Source organism: Eupeodes corollae, chromosome 1, assembly GCF_945859685.1.
Source record: "Eupeodes corollae chromosome 1, idEupCoro1.1, whole genome shotgun sequence".
Classification (NCBI taxonomy): domain Eukaryota; kingdom Metazoa; phylum Arthropoda; class Insecta; order Diptera; family Syrphidae; genus Eupeodes; species Eupeodes corollae.
In genome coordinates, this window is record NC_079147.1 from 39524767 (window position 1) to 39547722 (window position 22956).

The following is a 22956-nucleotide window of genomic DNA, read 5'->3' on the forward strand; positions in this document are numbered from 1 at the left end:
AAAAACAAACAAATGTATTCTTATTAATTATTATTATTAATATTATAATTATAAAAAATGTAATCTTACCTAAGGTAAATAAAAATTTTGTTTTGTTGCGAAAAAAATAATTTACGTATTTTATTTTATTCTCTCATATTTTATTAACTTTCCATTGCATTGGAAGCTACTGCCTGACAGCAATTGCAACTGGAACTGTATGCTGCAGCTAAAAGAGCTGTCAAAAATTGTCGTACGTCCTGTTTTATACGTGCCCACAATGTAGTATGCGACTTTTTAACATTCTAATTTTGTATTTTTAGTTGTTGAATCTTTTGTTGGACAAGTTCCACTAAAGCTTACGTATACTAACCGCTTGTACACTTTCTTAACTTGTGTCCATTATTATAATAAGACATTACAATAAACACTCAAAAGCACTGACAGTTACCATATTTGACAGCAGAATATTTGAAATGTCAATATTTCTGCACGAACAATTGGTCGCATACACAAAGCTGGTGGGTAAGGTTAGGTTAGGTTAACGTGGCTGCGGATTCAGAATCCACACACTTAGGCCAAGAGAAAGGCCCGTTGTGATACCACATATATATAAAGAATTACTTCTAACTAGTCGAACCATTCTGAGCTTTTTATAAAGGGAAGAAGATATTTAATGTCCTTTTTAGCTAGTTCGCTGGGATTATCAAAAGAGTAGTCCCCCAGATGAAGTTTGCGTCTGAGTGAAAGAGCAGGGCAAGTGCATAAGAGATGAGAAATTGTTTCCTCTTCTTCCTCGTCCATGCAGCTCCTACAGAAGTCATTTGAGGCCAATTCGTATTGCGTGTCTGCCTATAAGACAGTGTCCTGTAAGGACACCTATTAGGGAGCTTATATGAAGTCTGCTTTGAGATAACAAGTCTTTAGAGCGCTTTAGGTCCAGTGAAGGCCATATGAGTTTTGTGGCTGCGCATGTTGGTAAGCTGTGCCACCTTGAATTTGCAAAAGCTGTTTCTTTTAGCAAAAGTCTACATGTAGCTATCGGTATACCTATCTTCTCCCTTTCAGGTGAAATAGGTATTACGGTTCCATTTTTAGCGAGTTCATCGGCTCTACAATTACCTGTGATGTCTCTGTGGCCCCGCATCCAACAGAGGTGAATATTAAATTGCTGCCCCATCTCCATAAGAGACGATCAACAATCGAGAGCCGTTAGAGATTTGGTTGAGACACCGTCAAGGGATCTGATAGCAGCCTGACTGTCAGAGAAAATGCTGATATCGAAGTTGATATCACGTTTTCTCTTAGCCAGGAGAGAGCCTCTTTGATTGCTAAAATTGCCGCTTGGAAGACGCTACAATGATTAGGGAGGCGGAATGAGTTGCTTAGATTAAGCTTTTCTGAGTACAGACCACTACCAACTCCCTCATTTGTCTTGGATCCATCTGTATAAAAATTAATACTTTTGTTATCCAGGAGTTTTTTGTCTTCCCATTCATCTCTGGATAGAATGGATACATGGAAGTTTTTTCCAAATAGGATTTTAGGAATATTGTAGTCTATGTACTTTGGTATAGAACCAAAGAGGTTCAAAATGATGGAGTGCCCCACATTGTTGTTGGCCCATTGAGATGAGGCGTCGAGCCTTATCGCTGTACTCGCTGCCACTTGGTTACTGGAGATGTCGAGGGGTGTCAGATGGAGGAGAGTGTCTAACGCTGCTGACGGTGTGGTTCTCAAAGCCCCGCAGCCACTGCAGAGACATGCATTGCACTGAACTCTGCTGAGTATGTCGCAGTATGTGACTTTCTCCAGTGCAGTCCACCATACTGCAACCCCGTACATAAGTATTGGTCGGATGACCGATGTGTATAGCCAGTAGGTTATGCGAGGTTGAAAACCCCATTTGCTTCCTATAGCTTTCTTGCAAAGGAAACGAGCTACTGTAGCTTTTTTAACTCTTTCCTGTATATTGGATTTCCAACTTAATTTTTTGTCCTATAACAGACCAAGGTATTTGGCTGCATTGGTAAAAATTAGTGGTATACCTTTTATTGAAGGAGGTACAATTACTGGGATCTTGTATTTCCGTGTGAAAAGGACGAGGTCTGTTTTTTGAGGATTAATACTAAGTCCGCAGTTATCAGCCCATCTAGTGAGCATATTGAGTGCATTTTGGAGGAGGTCTCTCAGTGTATTAGGATGTTCCCCTGTGACAACGATAGTAACATCATCGGCATACGCAACCACTCTGTAGCCTTCCCTCTCAAGGGATATTAGTAGTTGGTTAACCACTATGTTCCACAGGAGAGGGGGCAGAACACCACCTTGCGGAGTGCCTCTACTGACAGACCTTTTTGTGCAAAAATCTCCCAAAGTAGAGTTGATGATCCTGCTTTTTAGCATTAGATTAATTAACTCACAGATTGAGTATTCGACGTTTAAGGTCGTCATAGCAGAAGTGATAGCGGATGTGTCAACGTTGTTGAAAGCGCCCTCAATATCCAAGAAGGCTACCATAGTGTATTCCTTTTTCTCTAGGGAGTATTCGATAGTTCTTACCAGAGTGTGCAAGGCTGTTTCTACCGATTTCCCTTTGCAGTAAGCATGCTGAGACATTGATAGTATCTTCTCAATGTTGTTACATATATGGATATCGATCAATCGTTCCAGAGTTTTGGGAATGAAAGATGATAGGCTAATAGGTCTTAGGTCCTTAGGGTTGACATGCGAGCATTTGCCCGCCTTGGGAATGAAAACTACCTTTACATCTCTCCAGCGCTGAGGTATATAGACCAGATTTATACAACTTTTAAAGATCATCTCAATGATGGGCGAAGTTATATCAATGGTATATTGTAGCTCAGCTGGTATGATTTGATCTGGACCTGGAGATTTGTAAGGTTTGAAACTATTCAGAGCCCATGTCAGTTTTTCTTTTGTTACCAGACCTTGAGAAAAAATTAAGTTAATACCCGACCCAGGACTGTATGTTGTATTAACGGATTGGGAGCTATCTGGGAAGTGGGTGTCTAATAGCAGGTTTAGCGTTTCTTCGCAAGAGTTAGTCCATGTACCATCTGAGTTTTTAAGACAACTAGGCATGGTTGAATTTGTTGAGAGAATCTTCCTTATCCTTGATGCCTCCGCGGATTCTTCTATTGAGTTACAAAAGGATCTCCATGAGGATCTTTTGGCTATTCTCAATTCTACTTTATACTTTTTGAGGGATTCTTTATAGGAATCCCAATCTTGGGGATGTCTAGTCTTTTTTGCTCGATTGAAAAGCTTTCTACAACCTCTCCTGAGTATATCTTGTTCAGCAGCCCACCAATATGGTTTCTTCTTTCCCCGCACTGTGGTGAGGGGGCAGGCAGTTTCCATGGCTTTATTGAGGGCTGCTGTAAGTTCATCGACCTTTTGATCGAGTTCAAGAGCGCACAAGGGCGGATCCGAAAGTTTTGGTTTAATCAGATTTTTCAGAGTCGCCCCATATTTTGGCCAATCTGTTTTAATACAATTCCGGAATTGGATCGGTTTTGGGGTCCCTTCAATAAGTGAGAATTGGATGTATATATGATCGGAGAACGAGTTCTCCTTTGATACTCTCCAATTCAATATTTTATTTGAGAGATTTAACGAGACAAGAGTCAAATCTAAAACTTCTTGTCGATTTTTTGTGACGAAGGTTGGTTCACTACCTACATTACTTACTACCAGATTACTTGTTAGAATATAATCAAAAAGAGACTCATCTCTGTTATTTATATCAAGCTGGTGGGTATGTAGTCAAAATTCAACTAGCTTTGTGAATGCAAAACTACACTACAAGGCTAGTCAATCTGGAAATGTCATATTATTGACAAATGCAAATATATAAAAAAGACACATTTTTTATTTGATAACTTTAAGTTATCTTGTACAACCATTTCGGTCGGTTTTGAAGCCTTGTTAAATATTCTCCGCTCCATTCCTTCCAGAATGACTGCAGTAATGCTTGTAGTCGTTTCCATCTGTCCAAGTAGCCTATCTTTTCAGTTGGTAGGTTGGCTTAAGGGACTGTATGCATTGATGTGCCGATCAAAAGTGTGCTGGTGTTAAGGCGTTAAAATCATCCAACCTATCTGTAACGGGACAAAGGGGTCTCGAGTTAGACAAGCTTCTATTTGTGTTAGAAGCGTACTGAGCTCCTCGAATGTTAGGGCTTGGTTTCGGCAACCCGTTTTAAGTGGTATTTGACTGATTTCACTCCTGCTTCCCATAAACCACCAAAGTGAGGAAAAGCAGGAGAAATAAAGTTCCACTGGGTACCCAATTTACTTAGCAAGTCAGCTATTTCTTTATAATCATGTTTGGCTATATTTAACATCTTTTGAAGTTCGGTATTAGCACCCTTGAAATTAGTACCGCAGTCGCTATAAATATTTGAATATATTCCTCTTCTAGATATAAATCTTCTGAACGCGGTGATAAAGGTTTGAGTTGTGAGATCTGTTACAGATATAAGATGAATTGCTTTCGTGGAGAGACATATGAAAATCGCAAAATATCCTTTAAATTTCTTGGAATTTCTTCCTTTGCACCAGTGTGAGTGAATGGTCGTGACATATTTACTCTGGGTGCAGGAAGGTTTCCCATCAGTTGTGGCATTGATTTGGATTGATTACTAAAACAAGTAAAGCATTTACTCAACCACTTCTTCACTGTTCTTTTCATATTGAAAATCCCAAATTGATTTCGAATAAAAGCGATTGTTTGCTGGATACCTCCACGTAGGGTTTTCTGAGTTTCGGGAAGTTGTGATCTGGTTTCAACGCAATAGGATGCTTTTGATCATACGTAAGGTTGGCATTTTGTAGTCGGCCTCCAATTCTTATAATACCAGATCGATCAATAAACATGTATAGAGATTTATTAAGCTTTGTTCTCTTAGTAAGTTCGAGTTCTTTTATGTCATCGGGAAACATAAATTGTTGAACACTCCTTAAGGTTGTACGCAATGCAATGTCAAGTTCTATGGGCGAAAGAACTGACTTCATTCTTAAAACATCATCCTTTCTTACATTATAGATAAATCTGTTCACAAAAGCGACGATTCTTAATACCTTGATAAGCTTGGATTTTTTGCAAACTACATCAAGAATGCCATTAGCATCTTTGATGGTGACATGAATCTTGATTTGTCTCTTTTCTTCTTCCGAAGAAAGTGTGGTCCATTCCACCATAGTGTATTGATCTTCAATTTCGATGGAAGGATACCACGAGATATTAAATCCGCTGGGTTTAATTTGGTGGGGATATGTCGCCCTAACTTACATTGGTCAACCGTTGAATTTCGGTGACTCTATTGGCTATGAATGTCTTCCATTTCGATGGTAATCCAGATATTCAGCTCAAGGTGATTGTAGAATTAGTCCATGCAAATAATTTGACGGTTTTAAATGAAAGATCTGATCGGGTATAATCGAGAAGTTTTGCCAGTATGACAGCTCCGCAAAGTTGTAATCTTGGTAACAATATTGTGTTTACAGGCGCTACCTTTGTTTTAGAAATGAGCAAATGAGTGTGTATGAGGTTCTGGTTGTCTAATACTCTAAGCTCCATACGCTTTAATTGATGCATCACTGAATCCGTGGAGTTCTATTTGTTTGATATCACTTTGAGTGTTTATCCATCTTGGAATGTGTATGTCTTCTAAAATTTCTAACTCTTCTTGAAAAGAGGACCATTCTTGTTGTAATTCAACTGGAATATTGTCGTTCCATTACTCATCCATTTACGAAGATGAAATCCAGCTGAAGATAATAATGTTGAAATTTGATGGTACTTTTCTTTGACTAACTCTAATGTGTCAGCACCTGAAACTAAATCATCTATGTACATGTCTTCACGGATCATTTGGGCGGCTAGTGGGTATGCTGAATCTTCGTCAGACGCAAGTTTTTTGAGAGTTCTGTTCGCTAAATATGGAGCTGGAGCAGTACCAAACATAAATTCAATAAAATGCAATTTAAGGTACAATTTTAATGATTTATAATAGTATTTAAATGCTGAACGATTTATTTCATTTCAAATCCGTGTGTTTTACGGAGCAGCTGATTGTGAAACGTCAAAATCATTCTCCACTAACTTTGTAGCCAAATTTTTTACACTACGTCGTCGGAGGAGAAATTTCAACTAATTTTGTAGTTGGATTTAGCCAATCAGAATCCCTTGACTACGTAGCCACTAGCTTTGTGAATGCGACCAATTTTAAAGTTAGAAAATCTTTGAAACACCGCCGCCAACTACAATTCCGTTCATTTTGTTTGTAACGTTGAATTTGTGTATACAGATTTTGACAGCTTTTCCACTTACGTGTCTATCACGTACGCAATATTTCTTATGCGGAACACAGCATAATATTACTGACGTTACCGTCAGTAATATTATGCATAAAATACATACCTTTAGCTAAATTATTTAAGATTTCATTTTATAACAGAAAGAACCTATTTAAAATTTTTATTTTACTTACTTTACTTTTGAGAGCATGAAATATTCGAAGTGGTCAAAAATTCTGCTAAATGTTTAGGATTTCTCCGACGTTGCACTGACACGTATCTAAAAAGCCTTGATTCGTACAAGACTTTAGAAAATATGACATATCAGAGCATGTGCCCAATGCACCTTAAATCTTGTGAAAATAATATAAAAAAGTGCTTTAAAAAATGATAGGCGAAAGAACTTATTTCATGTAGTATTTTATCGATATAAGCAACAGGCAACGCAATGACGTAAAACACTGGATAAGTTTATTATTTGGTTAAGTTTACTATTTGTTAAATGAACTGTCAAATATTGTATGAAAAATGATTTACAAATTTTGGTTAAAATTCTCCAAGAATTTTGTTGGACAAAAACTATTAAAATTGTTCAATGTTCAGGTAAACTTAAACAAACGTCATTGTGACTTTTAAATTAGACGGACCATAATTTTGTTTGAATAGTTCTTAAATGAGTTATTCATTCAAAGAAATTTGTTCTTATAACTGAATTAATTCCTTTTTGTTTCTTATTTTTGGCATCTTTGTATATTAACTTTTTAAAAAGGAATAAATATTGACGATGTGATGACGTTTAAAGAACAGCTGATACACACAGCATTTAAGAAATGTAATTAAAAGGCGTGCACGTAAACTTCTGTGTAAACTTATCGTTTAACACAGTTTTGTGAACTTACCAAATTGCATGCATATCATTAGTGTTCGAAATAAGCAATTGTATTCGACCCCTCAAACAATGTTGCCGTAATACTTCAACTTTAAGGAATGCCCATCAGTTTACCTATGAGCTCAATTTAAAACGTACTGTCAAATATAGAGGTTGGGCAGGTTCAGACGACATAAAAGACTTAATAGTCAAGTTTCTAGTATCTGATTGGCTAGCTGTCAAAGAATGGCCTTCCAATTAAGGCATCTTTATTGGAAAGTAGACTGGAAAGTAAGTCAAGAAAAATCTCCCCAACTATCAGGTCAGAATGAAGTCATAATTGTTTAATTAATTAAAAGCTGATTTTTATTACTCTGTAATTTATTTATTTATTTTCTTCAAAATTTGATTTTATTTTTAATTTATTACAGGAATAAGTAATATTTATTTAAAATACAAAATAAAAGTCCATATGGACTTGTAGCCTGTCTGAAAAGCCTTTTGTGAAACAATTATGTTGTAAGTAATTTTCACACGATCAGTTAAAAGTAGAGGTTAATGAAGTAAAATTCCAAGTTTGAAGCTTTATGGGACTTGGTTAAAATTTACGTCCAAAGAATGCAGTTGACTGCAAATGAAGTTCCTTTACGTTGTATGAACCTGCCCATCCTCTTTTCAGCTGCACATAAAAACTGGAATGCTTTTTGGCTTTCAATTTGACATTCAAAACTTAAAGACAAATTTACATTGGTATCCTCTCTGTAAACCTTCCTTATTTGTTTAAGGATTGCAGTTTGATCAATCATGTTATGTAAATAAATGAATAAATTGTCGCAACGGCTTGTAGAGAACCAGGGCCTAATGAATCTCTGATTCATGTGTGGAGTAAATCAGGGATGCAGGGGACCTACAGCTTTTATGCCGAATACGAACGACTTAGTTGAGTGGCTCTCATGAGATACTCCTGCAGAATTTCATCAAGTACTCCCAAGATCCAACACCCGTAAAATAGATAAAGCCGACGGGCTTCTTCAAAAAGCCTCAATCACGTCAGTATTCTAGGCCTGCACAATAATTTCAGTTTAAACTTGTTTTTTTTTTTACGCCTATCATAGAATGAGCTAAAAATAACTTTCCTGTTTTCGACCTTATTTCCGTTTACTTTTAAGGTCTATTGTGACTTGTCTCCCAAAATCTACCGATGTACTACTTATTTTTAAAAATCAATTCTATATCTTAAAAACATAATTATGTAACTTGAGCTTTTGTTGCAGCAACCTACGACGACGAGTTGGAAGACAAATCCGAATTACTTCAACAAATTAAACTTCAATTTGCTGATTTTTCAAAAGTATAACATCGAAGTTTGAAACGAGGATGTTATCGCATAAAAGACTTTCAACTAGTTTTCCATTTCAATTACACGCGAATTGAAATCCGACATATTTTACATAATTTAACTGGACCCTTATTAGTTAGCATCTTTTAAAAATTAAGAATGTTCCTATTGACTTGACTTGCATAATTTGGAGACATTTCTTATATAATCAAAATGTGGACCACTCAAAACAAACTAACTCGTTTTATCAATTTGTTTTTACTCGATGTCTGGAACCCCAATGTAATTGGAAAGAACAAAATCAAAAATACATTTTCATCATCAACTGGGATCCGGTCCTGGCCAAATTTATCGAGTCTCTTCATTTATTTCGATCGCGAGCTAAGGCCATCCAGTTGCGCACCCCAAGGCTTTGGACTTACTCGTCTACGCTATTCCTTCAACTGGTTCCTCTACGCTCATCACCTAGGTATCCATTCTACTAAGTTTAATTTCTGTGATGATATCTGCTTCCATGTAGATTGTATAGAGGTTATGATTGTAGCGTCTCCGTAATCGTCCTTTCTCACATAAGGGTCCAAAAATTCTCCGTAAAACTTTTCTTTCAAAGTCTTGGATTCTTTACAGCAGCAGCTTAGAAGTCATGGTAAGGTTTCTGGATTTAAAATGCTTTGACAGACTAAAGTAGGCTCTGTCGGCTTTGAGCAGCTTGCCGGCGTATTTTACTCACCCAAAAAATAACTTTTTAAAAAATGTTACCTGACATATTGAAACACATTCCTAGAATCGTCAAAATAAGACTTTTACGTTTTTTCAAAGTTTTGTAAATGATATTTTATTTAATTCGTACATTTTACTTAAGAATCAACGATAAAAATCGAGGTATCTTTCTATTGGTTATATTTTGCTTTTATATCAATCATTTTCTTTGTTTGAATTTTTAAAATAAATATCAAAAACATTTAATAATAATTTCTTCTTTTTTCTAATTATATTTTTTTAGGAGGACAGTCTGTCAGTGTGGAATCGTACGGCCACAGACCTCGCCAGTACGACACGAATCCGCGACACACTCCGTAGAATATTAAATCTACCTGTTAATCTATTAATGGAATATAAGATTCATTGTGATAGCCTTAAATATGTAGCAATGTAAGTTACTTAATTTCTTTACTTTTATCAAACTCAAATAAATTCAACGGTTTTTTCTCTTTTACAGAAATAAAGTCCAACTGAAAAGCTGAAATTCAGCAAATACCTCTAAGTTCAGCAGCAGATACTAACGCCTCAACATCGCGTTTATTAATTCTTTATAAACAAACAAAAACAAAAAAAGTTATTTTTATTTAACAAACAAAATACAAAACAAAGTTTTTACCTACTTTTTTAATCAACCTTCCAAGAGTCTTTCTTAAGCTTATCGTATCTGAAATTTTGTAAACTATAAGCTGTATGCCCCCCAATAACAAAAAAAAAAATAGAATGTAGTAAAATTAACTCTATTCAGAAAAAGAAATAGTTGTACTAAAAATAATAAAACAATGAGAAAGTAGACAAAAGAAGAAAAATAATATGAATAACACAATATTTATCAAAATTTTGTTCCCAAATGAATCAATTTTATTTGTTTAATAAATTGTTTCATCCTTTTTTATATACTCGCCATAGGTAATTGAATTATCATTATAATTTATATAAAATTTTCTTTTTAAGTTTGGACTGTGTAGTTAAAGAAGAAAACAAAACTTTTAATGTTTTTCTTTTGTTTTATAATTGAAACAAGTTTTGTTTCCTGTTTGTTTTTAGGAATTATAATATTTTTATCTGCAACACAAAACAAAAAAACGTTATGAAAACATTGTAATAAAGATAACATTACTATTATTTAAATTGAGTGTTTTTTTCTTATACCCAAATCACCAATAGGTTTCTTAAGTTTCAGGATGGCTTAGAAAAGAGATGTTCATGAAATTTATTTTTCATTTTCGAAACACGAAGAAGTCGTTAGATGGCAAATTAAGAGTGTGTGGTGAATTAATTTAATTTTAAATCTTACTAGTGACCCAAATCTCGAAGACGTTTCTTGTGTTACTCTTGACTTTCATTAGCACTTGTGATTTCAGCCTGGTTTCTTAAATTTTCATCGTCCGTAAATTGTTCTTGTAACGACCTTTTTAACCGACACGACGACGGTTCGTCCACCTCCCGTCCACCAATATTTCCTCCTCGTCCACCAAGGAGTGGTAGTGTTTTAAGTACATACGTTACTTAAAGCTGATGGACTTCTAATTTGTGTAAGGATTTTTTTTTTGTGATAATATTGTTGTAGGTACTTTCTGCAAGTAAAAGATAGTCAAGTAAACTTCCCAATTTGAAATTAATGACACCTGAAAAACTAAATAGTTTCCTTGGACTTACTACTCACTTACTTACTTACTTGCTTACTTACTTACTTACTTACTTACTTACTTACTTACTTACTTACTTACTTACTTACTAACTTAAGGAAGCGCTGGAGTCTGGGCGGACCTGGGCCTTAACCAACATGCGTCTCCAGCCATCTCGGCCCAACTAGCTGTCTCCAGTTTCACACGCCAAGTTGGTTGAGGTTCTCTCCCACCTGGGTGCGCCACCTGAGTCGCGGTCTTCCTCTACTCTACTCGCGCCGTCCCTCGGGATTGGATTCGAAGACGTTCCGGGCTGGAGCGTTGATATCCATCCGCTCTGCATGACCTAGCCATCAAAGCCGTTGGACTTTAATTCTGCTAACTAGATTAGTGTCACTGTACAGCCCGTACAGTTCGTCGTTATATCTTCTCCTCCATTCTCCATCTATGCGTACGGGACCAAAAATCACCCGAAGAATTTTCCTCTCGAAGCATCCTAAGGCGCTTTCATTTTTTTTTTGACAGGGTCCAGGCCTCAGCGCCATTAATGAGAACCGGGATGATGAGTGTCTTATAGATGGTGATTTTAGATGCTCGAGAGAGGACTTAACTTCTCAATTGCTTTCTAAGTCCAAAAAAGAAGATTTGCATGAGTTATTCTTCATTTGACTTCAGCGCTGGTGTCGTTGTCTGTGTTTATAGCGGTGCCTAGGTAGACAAAGAAGTCGCATGACAGTGCATTTCCTTGTCTAAGATCTTTTCCGACCTTGATAGAGCGGCGTGCATTCTCCATCGTCATTCTACACAAACGGATAAGTTTGACAGGGATGCCAAAACTAGACATTGCTCGCTAGAGCTCTTCCCTATAGATGCTGTCATACGCGGTTTTAAAATCGATAAAGGATGGTGGGAATCGATTTAAAGTTCCTGGGTTTTTCACAAGATTCGCCGTAGTGTGAATATTTGGTCGATAGTGGACTTTCCTGGTCTGAAGCCACACTGATAAGGACCAATCAGGTTGTTGTCGAATGGCTTTAGACGTTCACTTAATACGGCAGAGAGGATCTTATACGCATTGTTAAGGAGACTGATGCCTCTGTAGTTGGCGCAGTTTAGAGGGTCTCCTTTCTTATGTATCGGGCACACTATGCTGAGATTCCACTCATCGGTTTCGCTGCGTGCGCTTGCCGGCATTCGTCGTCAAACCAGGGGTTTCGCTGTGGTGGCCGTGTGAAACCTAGCACTTCAAAGGCGGCATCTCTGATGGCTGCAAGGCAATGTTGCCACTGGTTTTCAATGCTTAATGCAGGAAGCATAGGACTCCTTAGGAGGTTATTAGAGACTCGATCGGAAAAGGACATGGCAGTCTCTCGCGATTGTAGCCGTCTAACGTCGAATCTTCTCACAGTACTTCCTTGTTTTGGCTTGGATCGGGATATTGGTAGCCGTACCTTGGCTACAACGAGGTAGTGGTCCGAGTCAATGTTGGCCTTTTGGAATGTTCGGATATCCTGGGTACTGGAGAAGTGTCGTGCGTCTATCGCAATGTGGTCAATCTGGTTGACGGTTGATTGATCAGGAGATTTTCATGTCCCCTTTGTGGATATTGAGATGCGTGAACTGCGTACTAGCTACCAGAACGTCTCGCCCCGCAGCGAAATTGACCAGCCTGAATCCTTTCTCGGAGGTAGAGTCGTGTAGGCTGTATCTTCCGATTATGCCACCAAAGATGTCTTCTCTTCCTAGCTTAGCATTAAAATCTCCTAAAACAATTTTAATGTCATAGCCAGTGCACTGCTCATATGTCTTGTCCAAGAGCTCGAAGAATATGTCTTTGGTGTCTTCATCTTTCTTCTCTGTTGGGGCATGCGCGCATATTAGGCTTATGTTGGCGAAAATTAATCGTAGTCTTGTAGTTTGCGTTTGCCCGGTCCATCCCATCGCACTTCTTGGATGGCTGCAATATCTGCCTTGCAGTAGTTTAGGGCCTACCCGTAGTACCCGTGGCATGATGGTTAGTGCGTTGGACTGTCGTCGTCAGTCGTTCTTTGACTTCCAGAGAGATAGCAAGTGTTTACAAGTGATTTATAGTTAATTTAAAATTAAAAAGTGCATTTGTAGGGTTTTCCTTTTAAGAAGGCAGTAAGCCACATTTTCAACAAGTAATCGGTAGCCTAGTGGAGGTGGCGTCCGAACACAACTCCAAGGGTCGTGGGTTCGAATCCCGTGCGGAGTGCACTAGAAATCTTGAAGCTTTTTTTCACAATCGTGAAATCGTAGATTTTATAGATTGGGAAAAAAAGCAAATGGAGAAGGAGAGGAAAGCAGGGGTATCGAAAGATACCTCTGCCAATACATCAGGTGATGTTACTGTGGTGCAAGCAGCGGTACAAAAAATCACCGAAACAACATCAGACCAGTCAACGGACCAGTGGGCCATTGTTAAGAGAAAGAGGCAATCTCCCAATTTGGTAAAGCGAACCAATCCAGCTAAGCGGAACGCTAATAAAAAAAAAATGGAAGAAAAGACGAAAGGTGTGACGTCAGAGCACGAAACATCGGAGAGTGACGACTCTGGGAGCCCAGATTACGTCTCAGAGGGTGGAGAAGGGCAGTTTAGGTCACCGAAATATAGGAACAAGATCCTATCGGAGCCAGAACCGCCAACAAATAAATCGTTGGAGGGGGAGGTGGACCAAATCCTCCAAGAAGAGAATCAACTGATGGAGGCACTGCAAACTAAACAGGCTGCCATCAGTAAATTTGAAGAAAGCCTAAAAAAACTAAAGGAGGAAATAGAGCCACTCCTCAGTCAACTTAAGCTTAAGCAGGAAGCGCGCCGGCAGCAAGTGGCAGCGCAACGCCAACTGCAACAAAAACAACAGCCACAGCAGCAAAAACAACCACCACCCAAGCCCGCTCCCAAAAACACAGGAGCGGAGCAAAATAAAAAGAAGCCAGCAGCAGCGACAGGCCCAATTGCTGAGGGCCCATCGACGTCGGCTAAGGCCAAACAGCAGCAACAACAACAGCTAAAACAACAGCAGCAGAAACAGCAGCAGCAGCAACCGAAACAGCAGCAGCCGAAACAGCAGCAGCAAAAACAGCAGCAGCAACACCAGAAACAACCACAGCCCAAGGAGAAGGTGCCACCAATTAGAACCTATCAGGTTGACCTGCAGGACTTGAAACAGGTATGTAAGTCGGCCACTAAGGGGAATTTTTTACTAAACATTTTGAACGAAAAAGAAAAGCGGTATTCGGTGCAGTGCTTCTCACTGGCCGAATACAAGCTAGTGAAAGAGTTATTAAAAGAGGCCACAGCTGAGTTCTTCAGCTTCACGCCCAAATGTGAGAAATTTAAGACGGTCCTTCTGAAGGGCATAAGTTCCTGCACGGAACCGGAGGAGCTCTTAGCTGAGCTCCGCCAAAAAGCTAGTGACGATCTCGATTTTATCGGGGTCAAGCCTTTCACTACGGTGAAGTCCAGACGAGGGGGTTATAGGCTGCCAATGTTCCTCGTAACATTATCGCCCCAAAGCAGTGTTAATAGTGTCAAGGGAATCAAATCTCTCGACAATCAAACTGTACGCTGGGAGACATTAAAAAGGCACGACGACATTCTACAATGTACGAAGTGCCAGAGGTTTGGCCATGCCAATGCCAATTGCAATATGCAGTTGCGTTGTGTGAGGTGCGGAGAAACCCACAAAGAAGGAGAATGCAAGCTGGGGAATGAGCGGGTTGAGGATTTGACCCTGCTCAAGTGTGTCCTTTGTGGAAACCAAGGGCACCCGGCTAGCTATAGGGGTTGCCCTAAGGTCCAACAAATGAAACAGAAACAGGCCAGTCAAAAAGCCGAAAAAAGTAGACAGGCTCCAACACAAAAATTCGTAGATCCCAAATTTTCCTACGCCCAAATGGTGTCAGGGAATGGGAACACGAGACAGGCTCCACCAACGGTTGCCCCAAAGGCCTCTGTGCCTAAGGCACCAGAGGTGCAGCCTGACATTGTAGCCTTGTTGTTGAGCATTCAAGGTCAACTAACAGGACTGCAAAGTCAGATAAAGGAGCAAGGCAAAAGGGTAGATCATCTCTACTCTTTGTTGCCTGGCCTGGCGCAATTTAGATCATAATGGGCGCGCTGCCGGAGACGCGCCTTAAAGTCCTAGCTGTGAATGTAAATTCACTGATTAGGATTGAACGAAGAGCCAATATGTTCCAATTGTTGACAGACTACAGTCCCGATGTGTTTATGGCTAGCGAAACTAAGCTAAACCACAAACACAAATTGACTCATAAAAATTACAATATCGTAAGAAGAGACCGGCCCGACTCCACTCAAGGGGGTGGTGTCGCTCTCTTTAACGAAAAGGCATTAATTATAAAGTCATATACAACAATGAATTGCGAAAGCTCAAGACGCTAGAAGTTTGCGTTGTATGCATCTCTCTCACTCAAGGGAAGCGGATGTATATGATTGCTGCTTATGCGGCTGGAGCTCCGCAGGTTACTTACTTTGCTTCAGAACTCGAGATTCTTTTTAGGGAACTGAAACTGAGCTTGGAAGAAAACTATTTCATCATGGCCGGTGATTTGAACGCAAAACATGAAGATTGGGGAAATCAACATAGTAATCCCAGAGGTAATCATCTTTTTAATTTGATGAATCTTTACAGCGTTGAATATGGCATCGACCTGTTGGCTACCGAAAAGCCATCGTATCCAAGAAGCGGCTCCTTTCTGGATCTTTTGCTGTACGACACTAGACTGACAGTAACAGACAAAGTAGGTAATCACCCTCGAAACTGCTTACAGACAGTCGAGTACGACAGTGATCACTGCGGACTGGCTGCTGTAATGCAGATTCCGAACGAACGCGTAGAGTTGGAGGAATACGTTGCAACGCACTCTTACAATTACAGTAAGATGCGTTGGCCTCGTTTCACCAACGCCTTAGCGAGAGAACTTCGTTCGAGTGACATAGCCCCACCAAACAACAGAAACCTGACAAATACAGAAATTGACCAACATTTGAAACAGATGGACGAAACAATAAAACTAACGATGGAACGGACAATCCCAAAGTACAGAGAACGGGACCAAATGGACGCTTACAGAAACGCGACAATTGACGCACTGCGAAAGCACAAGAGTGGCTTACTGACAAGACTCAAAAACTTGTACAGACGACTTACAGACCCACACGACTTGGAGGTTAGGACACTGAAGTCGTCAATAAAAAATGTCAATCTGTTGATTAAGGAGAACTACAGGCTGTCAATTAACAAGTACTGGGACCGCAAGATCCGGTCAGTTAATTCTAGTGACCCTAGTATGTTCCCTAAAATCAACAAGATATTCAGGAAAAAGAACGACAATGACCTTCCGAGTCTGAAACTCCAAAGAACCGAAGAAAACAGAGACGTACTCATGACAGCGCAAATAGATCCAGAAGAAGCCATCTTTGACGATGACTTTTACATAATTGAAGATCCGAAGGAAAAAGTGGAGGCGGTGGGAGCTGCCTTCCAGCAAGTGTACAAGGTGAATGTTAGCATTCGCCCCAACCACGACCTGGAAAACAGAGCCCTACTTAATCACTTTTACCTCCGTAATGATATCACACATTGGCGATCTGAGAACCGCGGTTTCATGCGGTTCAATGACGATTCCTTGGCAAATGCCATAATCGCCGAGCAAACGGGACCAAGTCCCTTGTTAGTGACGAAGGTTGAGCTTCAGCTCATCTTCAATTCAATAAAAAACAAAAAGTCAGCAGGTGTCGATGGTATATCCAACGTTGTACTAAGACATTTACCGATGGAAGCAATTGACATATACACCACGCTCTTCAATAATGCACTGAATAATGCATATTATCCAGCGCATTGGAAGACCGCTGTGGTTCATCCTCTCCCGAAAAAGGGAAAGGACAACTCCAACCCGTCAAATCTTCGGTCGATAAGTCTTCTTCCGAGCATCAGCAAAGTTTTCGAAAAGATCATTAATAGGGCTCTGACTAAGTGGGCTGCGGACAACAAAATAATTCCGGATAAACAGTTCGGGTTCAAGGCGGGTCATGACACAATTCATGCTGCGTCTAAACTCGTTTCTGATATCCAATGGAATAAATCAAAACAACAATGCACAGGTGCTGTTCTGGTTGATTTAGAAAAGGCCTTTGACACCGTATGGTTGGAGGGTCTTTACCTAAAACTGAGCAGGCTTGGCATAAGCAAGCCATTGTTGTATATACTTTATGATATGCTTAACGGTAGAAAGTTTGTTGTCAAAAGTGGCAATGTAACTTCTACCACAACATTCTCAATTAAAAATGGTCTTCAACAGGGAGCGGTGAATTCACCGATTCTCTTCAGCATTTACACCAGCGATCTGATAGGTAGTCTTACAAAGGCAATTGTGTACGCCGACGATCTAATTGCGTACAGAACGGCCCAAAAGGTTGAGGTTATTAGAATTCTCTTGCAGCGTGATTTCGACAAGATTCAGCGATATTGCGACGACTGGAAACTGAAAATAAATGTCCAGAAGTCAGAGACAATTCTGTTCCGGACTCCGTTGGCTGGGGCCACAAGGGATACGTGTAAGAATTGGCGCAAGATGGTCATCGTTGATCTTCACGGGCAGCCATTAGCGAGCAAAAGTGTAGTGAAGTACCTCGGTATCTGGTTAGATCAGTATTTATATTTCGACAGACATATAAATGCTGCTCTGACCAGGGCCAGAGGAGCCTTCGCTCTGACGAAACGGCTGTTTTTTAGCAGTCGGCTTGACCCCAGAGTGAAGGTAATTTGCTACATGGCCCTCATACGGCCAATGATCGTTTATGGTTGTCCTGTGTGGTTCAGCGTTGCCCCTTCCCAGATGGAGAAGGTTCGGGTGTTCGAGCGGCAGTGTTTACGACGCTGTACCGGCTTATATCGAACAGCCGAATCTTCTTATGTGCATTACTATTCCAACGAGGTCCTATACAACGGGGCTCGAATCAACAGAATTGACAATTTCGTGATAAAACTCGTTCGAGGTCACATTGCAAGAGCTATGTCTTCGACCAACAATTTAATTTTCGGGGCGTTCTATCCGAACGACGAGTATTTTGAAAGTGCACGCTTGAGCGGGTTCATTCCACCAGAGGCATTCCTCTTTTTAGACAAATGCGGTCTGATACAGGATAGATTGGCAGTTCCGTTAATCTACCACGTCAGACGAAGAACCGTGGAAAGGCGACTCCTGTACAATCGGGACGTCATGGCACAAGGCGGAGCAGAGCTCCTTCGGTTCAGTAGGGCTGTGTCCGAACGGGACCGAACTGATAGGGTGAAGCAGGAGAACCAGTTTTGGTGGCTTCAATCGGCACTTGATATTGGGTAGTCGGGATGGGGTTTTAAGCCTTGGCCGGCTTACATACGTGTTTTATAGTTTTAGGGTTTAGTTTTAAGTAGAATAGGCATGGTGGCACGAAAAAAAAAAAAAAAAAATTAAAAAAAAAAAAAAAACAAAACAAAAAATAAAAAAAAAAAAAAAACATTACAAAACATTAAAAAAAAAAAATAAAAAAAAAAAAAAAAAAAAAAAAAAGACAACGAAATATGAAAAACAAAAATGTTAGATAGTTAAATTTGCTGCTGTGGTTGTTCTAGTTTTAAGTAGTTTATAGGTAGAATAGGTAGTTTAAGTTAGTTTTTAAGTTTTATTTAAGGACCTTATTTTAAGTAGTTTGTAAGTAAAAATAAATAAAAAAGGTTATTGATATTAGTTTTTTCAAAATTTTCTAATAAAAACAAAACAAATAAAATTTAAATTGAAGTAAAATAGATCTTAAGGCCGAAAGGCATTAGCATAATGTTATAGTTTAGCTTAGAGTGTCCGTATGGGACCATTAAGTTAGTTGTAAGTTATGGATAATTAGGCTAGTTTTATGAATTTTTGTCTAGCTTTAAGATAGGTTAAGGATTGAATAAATAAAAATGAATTTGGAAAAAAAAAAAAAAGTGCGTTGGACTGTCATGCAAGGGGTCTTGGGTTCAATCCCTGCCTGTGCCACCTTAATTTAAAAAAATAATTTTCGCGGGTACTGCCTCTTGCGAGGAATTGACAAATCCTTCAAGAGTAATTCTTGTCATGAAAAAGTGCTTTCTCAAATTAGCCGTTCGGATTCGGCCTTAAATTGTAGGTCCCTTCCATTCCTGACAACAGTACTCGCACACAGGAATGGTTGAGAGTTGTAAGTCACTAGGCCCTGGTTCACAACGGACTGTTGCGCCACCCGATTTGATTTTTGAGTAGTTTAGGGCTTCCGCTAATTGTTCGGCTGCACGTGGTCTGTTAAGATACCTAACATTCCACGTACATATCTGAAGTTCGTTGTCCTTATTGCGTTTGCGTGGGTTGTCAACAGTGAATCCGTCCGTATCCGTGGCTTGTTGGTGCTTCGAAACTTAAGGTATTTTTACGTGGCCAGGAAGTCACCCCGACGGCACAACCCCCAACCTGGAGGGCCAGATCCTTAGTATAACTCCAAGGAAGGGGAGCCGGATAAACCACTCCTTACAGGCCTGGGCTCCGAATATGTCGAAGAAGCCCTATAAGGTGTTCACTAAGTAGTTCAACCTTACTGGAACTGTAGACGCCACCGTTGATTCCATCTCGAGAGTTCGTCCGCTGCCGCCTGGATAAGGAGAGGTGCCTTAATGGAAACACCTCTCCCCCCTCTCTCGTTTGCTGCCCCCAACAACTTTCCACTGGGGTTGGAACCCAATCTCCAGTTGAGGTACTAGGCACCCGATGTTCACCGCGGGGAGGTGAGAGTAGGAGTTGATAGACAGAGTTGGGTTTTGAGAAAAACCTGTGGACGCTTGTGTCCTCTTGAATGCACATGTCTACCATTTGAACTTGGACTTACTTTGCGGTAAAAGAATGCAGTTGACTGATAAAGTCCCTGTTGTCTAAACCCGTCCAATGCAACCTGACTCAATTTAAGTCCATTTATGTCAAAATGACAGCTGATCATATTTTTTCATTCAACTGAAAGCTGGACTTTATTACTATTGAATTTATTTATTTTCTTCACAATTCAATTTGTAATGTTTTGTGTAAAATGGTTTCTTTTCAAATTGGAAGAGATATAGGTAATATTTCTTTACAATAAAAAATACAAGTAGATATGGACTTGTTGCTTGTCTAAGAAAAGTTTTGTAAAATGTACGTTCAGAGAATGCAGTTGACTGCAATCAAATGAAGTCCCTTATGTTGTTTGAACCCGCTCATTGTTTCTGAACGAAAGGCGTTCAAAATTAAATTCGTTATGTTATGGAATGAGACTTCAATTCTACTCAATTCCATTAGTTAAAAAGAAAAACAGCTGTTAAATAAATTAAATTAATTAAAAGTAACGTAGTACCTCAATTAATAACATTTTAACACAATTTTAAAAAAATCAGTATGAGAAATCCACTTTCTTTATAAAATTCAAAGAAATAGTTTACCACTCACATTTATTTCTTGATTGAGTTCCGATTCAGATTGATATTGCCTTCCAGACTCGTATACCGTGCGTGCTAATTATCCCCAAACATTTTCTATTATGTTGATGTCGGGCGAGTAAGGCCAGGTTAATAAGGGCACCTTTTGAAGCTCAATCTTAGATTTTACAATCTTAGGGGTGTGGATTGGAGCCCTGGAACTTCCATTCGATGGGCCTACAAATATCCTTGATTGCAGGGAAATCCTTTTTTAAAACATGTGACGCATTCATAAAGCTAGTGACCACGTAGTTAAAATTCAACTAGCTTTGTATATGCAAAATTGCTAGCATTCACAAAGCTAGTGGATACGTAGTCAAGGGATTCTGATTGGCTAAATCTAACTACAAGAATAGTTGAAATTTCCCCTCTGACGTAGTGTACAAAATTCGGTTAGAAATTTTGACGTTTCACAATCAGCTGCTCGGTAAAGTGACACGAATTCAAATGAAATAAATCATTAAAAATATTAAAATACAAATATAAATCATTAAAATTGTGTCTTAAATTTGATTTTTTTAAATTTAAAAACACACAAAATTAAGTTAAAGTTATCAAATCAAAAATATTTCTTATTTCATATATTTGTATTTTTCAATAATATGACAATTCCAGATTGACTAGCTTTGTAGTGTGGTTTTGCATTCCCATTGTTTTGTTTTTGAAAATTGAAATTGTGGAGTTTTTATTTTTGACAAGTCAAAAAAATTTCAAAAGTTGTTTTTTAGCCCAATCCCCCATTTTGCTTTTTTCCACCACTCACATATATTCACCGATGGCGAATTTGAAAGAGTTCCTCTGGTTTCAGGTAGGACGGGTACCGGTCGGGACTCTAGATAATATATTTCCTTTATGGTCTCTATATTGCAATTATATTCCATCAGTTAAATGTAAATTAAATTATAATCCAAATATTTTTTTTGGAATTTTATCAAATCAAAGCAGCCTTGGAAAAATCAAGTCTTTTCTAAATGCAGTCTTTAAAAATATTTTATTGCATTCATTGATTTAACTTTGAGACTTAATAATTTAACTTAAAGATTGCATTCTTTTATGCGACTGTGAATCTAATGAAATCTCTGATATGTTTGCTGATTACTTTCAAGGTATATGTACATTGTTCTTTCTTGTTATTTCAATTCCATTCATTATTCAGCTTTGAAAGTTTATCTAGCTGGTGTACTCAAATTACTTAAAGATGTAGTACCTAGACATGATATTTTAGGCTTTAATCCCATAGTTTTGAGTCATTGTGTTGATAAAACGGGTTTCGGAAGAGCAGATCTACTTTCCGAAAGGATCCCAGTTACCTCTGGTGTTCCTGAAATAAGCTGTCTGTTTAGCTGTTCTTGCTGTTGGAGTAAAAAGCAACACAATTAGACCAATAGTTGGTGCGTAGTGGTACTTACCGTACATCTTATGATCCACCCTACTCGATGAACCAGTTAGAGCCTTTTATGGAGTATTTGAGACAGTACGTTTCGGAGTTTTTTAGATCATTAGGATCATTGTAGACAAGGTCTCTAAATTACAGCCTTTATGACAGGGCAGGACATGAACATAGAAATTCATATTCTTCTTCATCCATGCAAATTCTACAAAAATGTTTTGCAGAAGCTCCAAGTCGAAAAGCATGCAAACCCATTAAACAATAAACAGTGTCCTGTAAGGACTCCTATAGCAGAGCTAATGTGGAATTTAACAACTCAAATGATTGCTTACAGCGTTTAGCATCAAGCATTAAATGAGAGGTTATGTATTCAAAGATACTAGGTAAGGATCTACATAAATTCAAAATAATGGAGTTGCGAATCTTATTATTGATACACTTCGTGAAGGCCTTAAGTCGAATGATTGTGCTAGCGGCGGATTTTTTGCTGAAAATATCTAGTGGTATAAGATGGAACGGAACACTTAGTGCAGTGAAGGGGTAGATCGAAGTGCTCCAGTCATAAATAAGCAATCTGTTCATTGGACTTTAGTGTGACGGTTTGTTGCTGTGTCCAGCGCAGTCCACCATACTGCTACTCCATGAGTAATTTCGGTTTTGTGGGGTTTTAAGCCAAGTCCACAGCGATCTGCATAGGTAATGAGCTTTTTTAAGGCAACTTGCAATCGCTATGTGTAGATATCGCTACAGTGAAGTCGTCGTCCACATAGGCAATCACTCTTAAGCCCTCCTTTTCTAACATTGTATTAGTAGTTCATTTCATACTATGTTCCAGAGGAGTTGGGAAAAGACACCGGCTAGTGGTGTTGCTTTATTGACAGCTCTTCGATCAGTAAAATTATTTAATTTATGAGCAGGTTCGGGACTTGAAAGTAAGGCAGGTTTTTAGTATCTGATTGGTAAGCTGTCAAAAAATGTCTTTTCAATTAAGGCAACTTTCATGGAAAGTTGACTGGAAAGTTATAAGGCACTTCATTTGCAGTCAACTTCATTCTTTGAGCGTCCATTTTGACCAAGGCAACTAGTTAGTTTTTCAAATGTCATGGATTTTAAGTTCAGAACTTT

The 22956-nt window shown here is 38.9% G+C and overlaps 2 protein-coding genes across 2 annotated transcripts in view; both read left to right on the plus strand.

Annotated features, from left to right (window-relative positions):
• Positions 1 to 9661, plus strand: part of LOC129939087 (syntaxin-1A) — a 171134-nt gene extending 161473 nt beyond the window's left edge. The window contains exon 3 of the mRNA XM_056046959.1: positions 9513 to 9661. The gene's annotated coding sequence lies outside the window, so the exon portion shown is untranslated. The remainder of the gene's footprint in view (positions 1 to 9512) is intronic.
• Positions 1 to 10399, plus strand: part of LOC129939088 (eukaryotic translation initiation factor 4E type 2) — a 187477-nt gene extending 177078 nt beyond the window's left edge. Inside the window, exons 3-4 of the mRNA XM_056046960.1 lie at positions 9513 to 9661; positions 9729 to 10399. Of these exons, the coding sequence (XP_055902935.1) occupies positions 9513 to 9661; positions 9729 to 9753 (174 nt within the window). The 3' untranslated portion in view covers positions 9754 to 10399. The remainder of the gene's footprint in view (positions 1 to 9512; positions 9662 to 9728) is intronic.
• The last annotated feature ends 12557 nt before the right edge of the window (positions 10400 to 22956 follow it).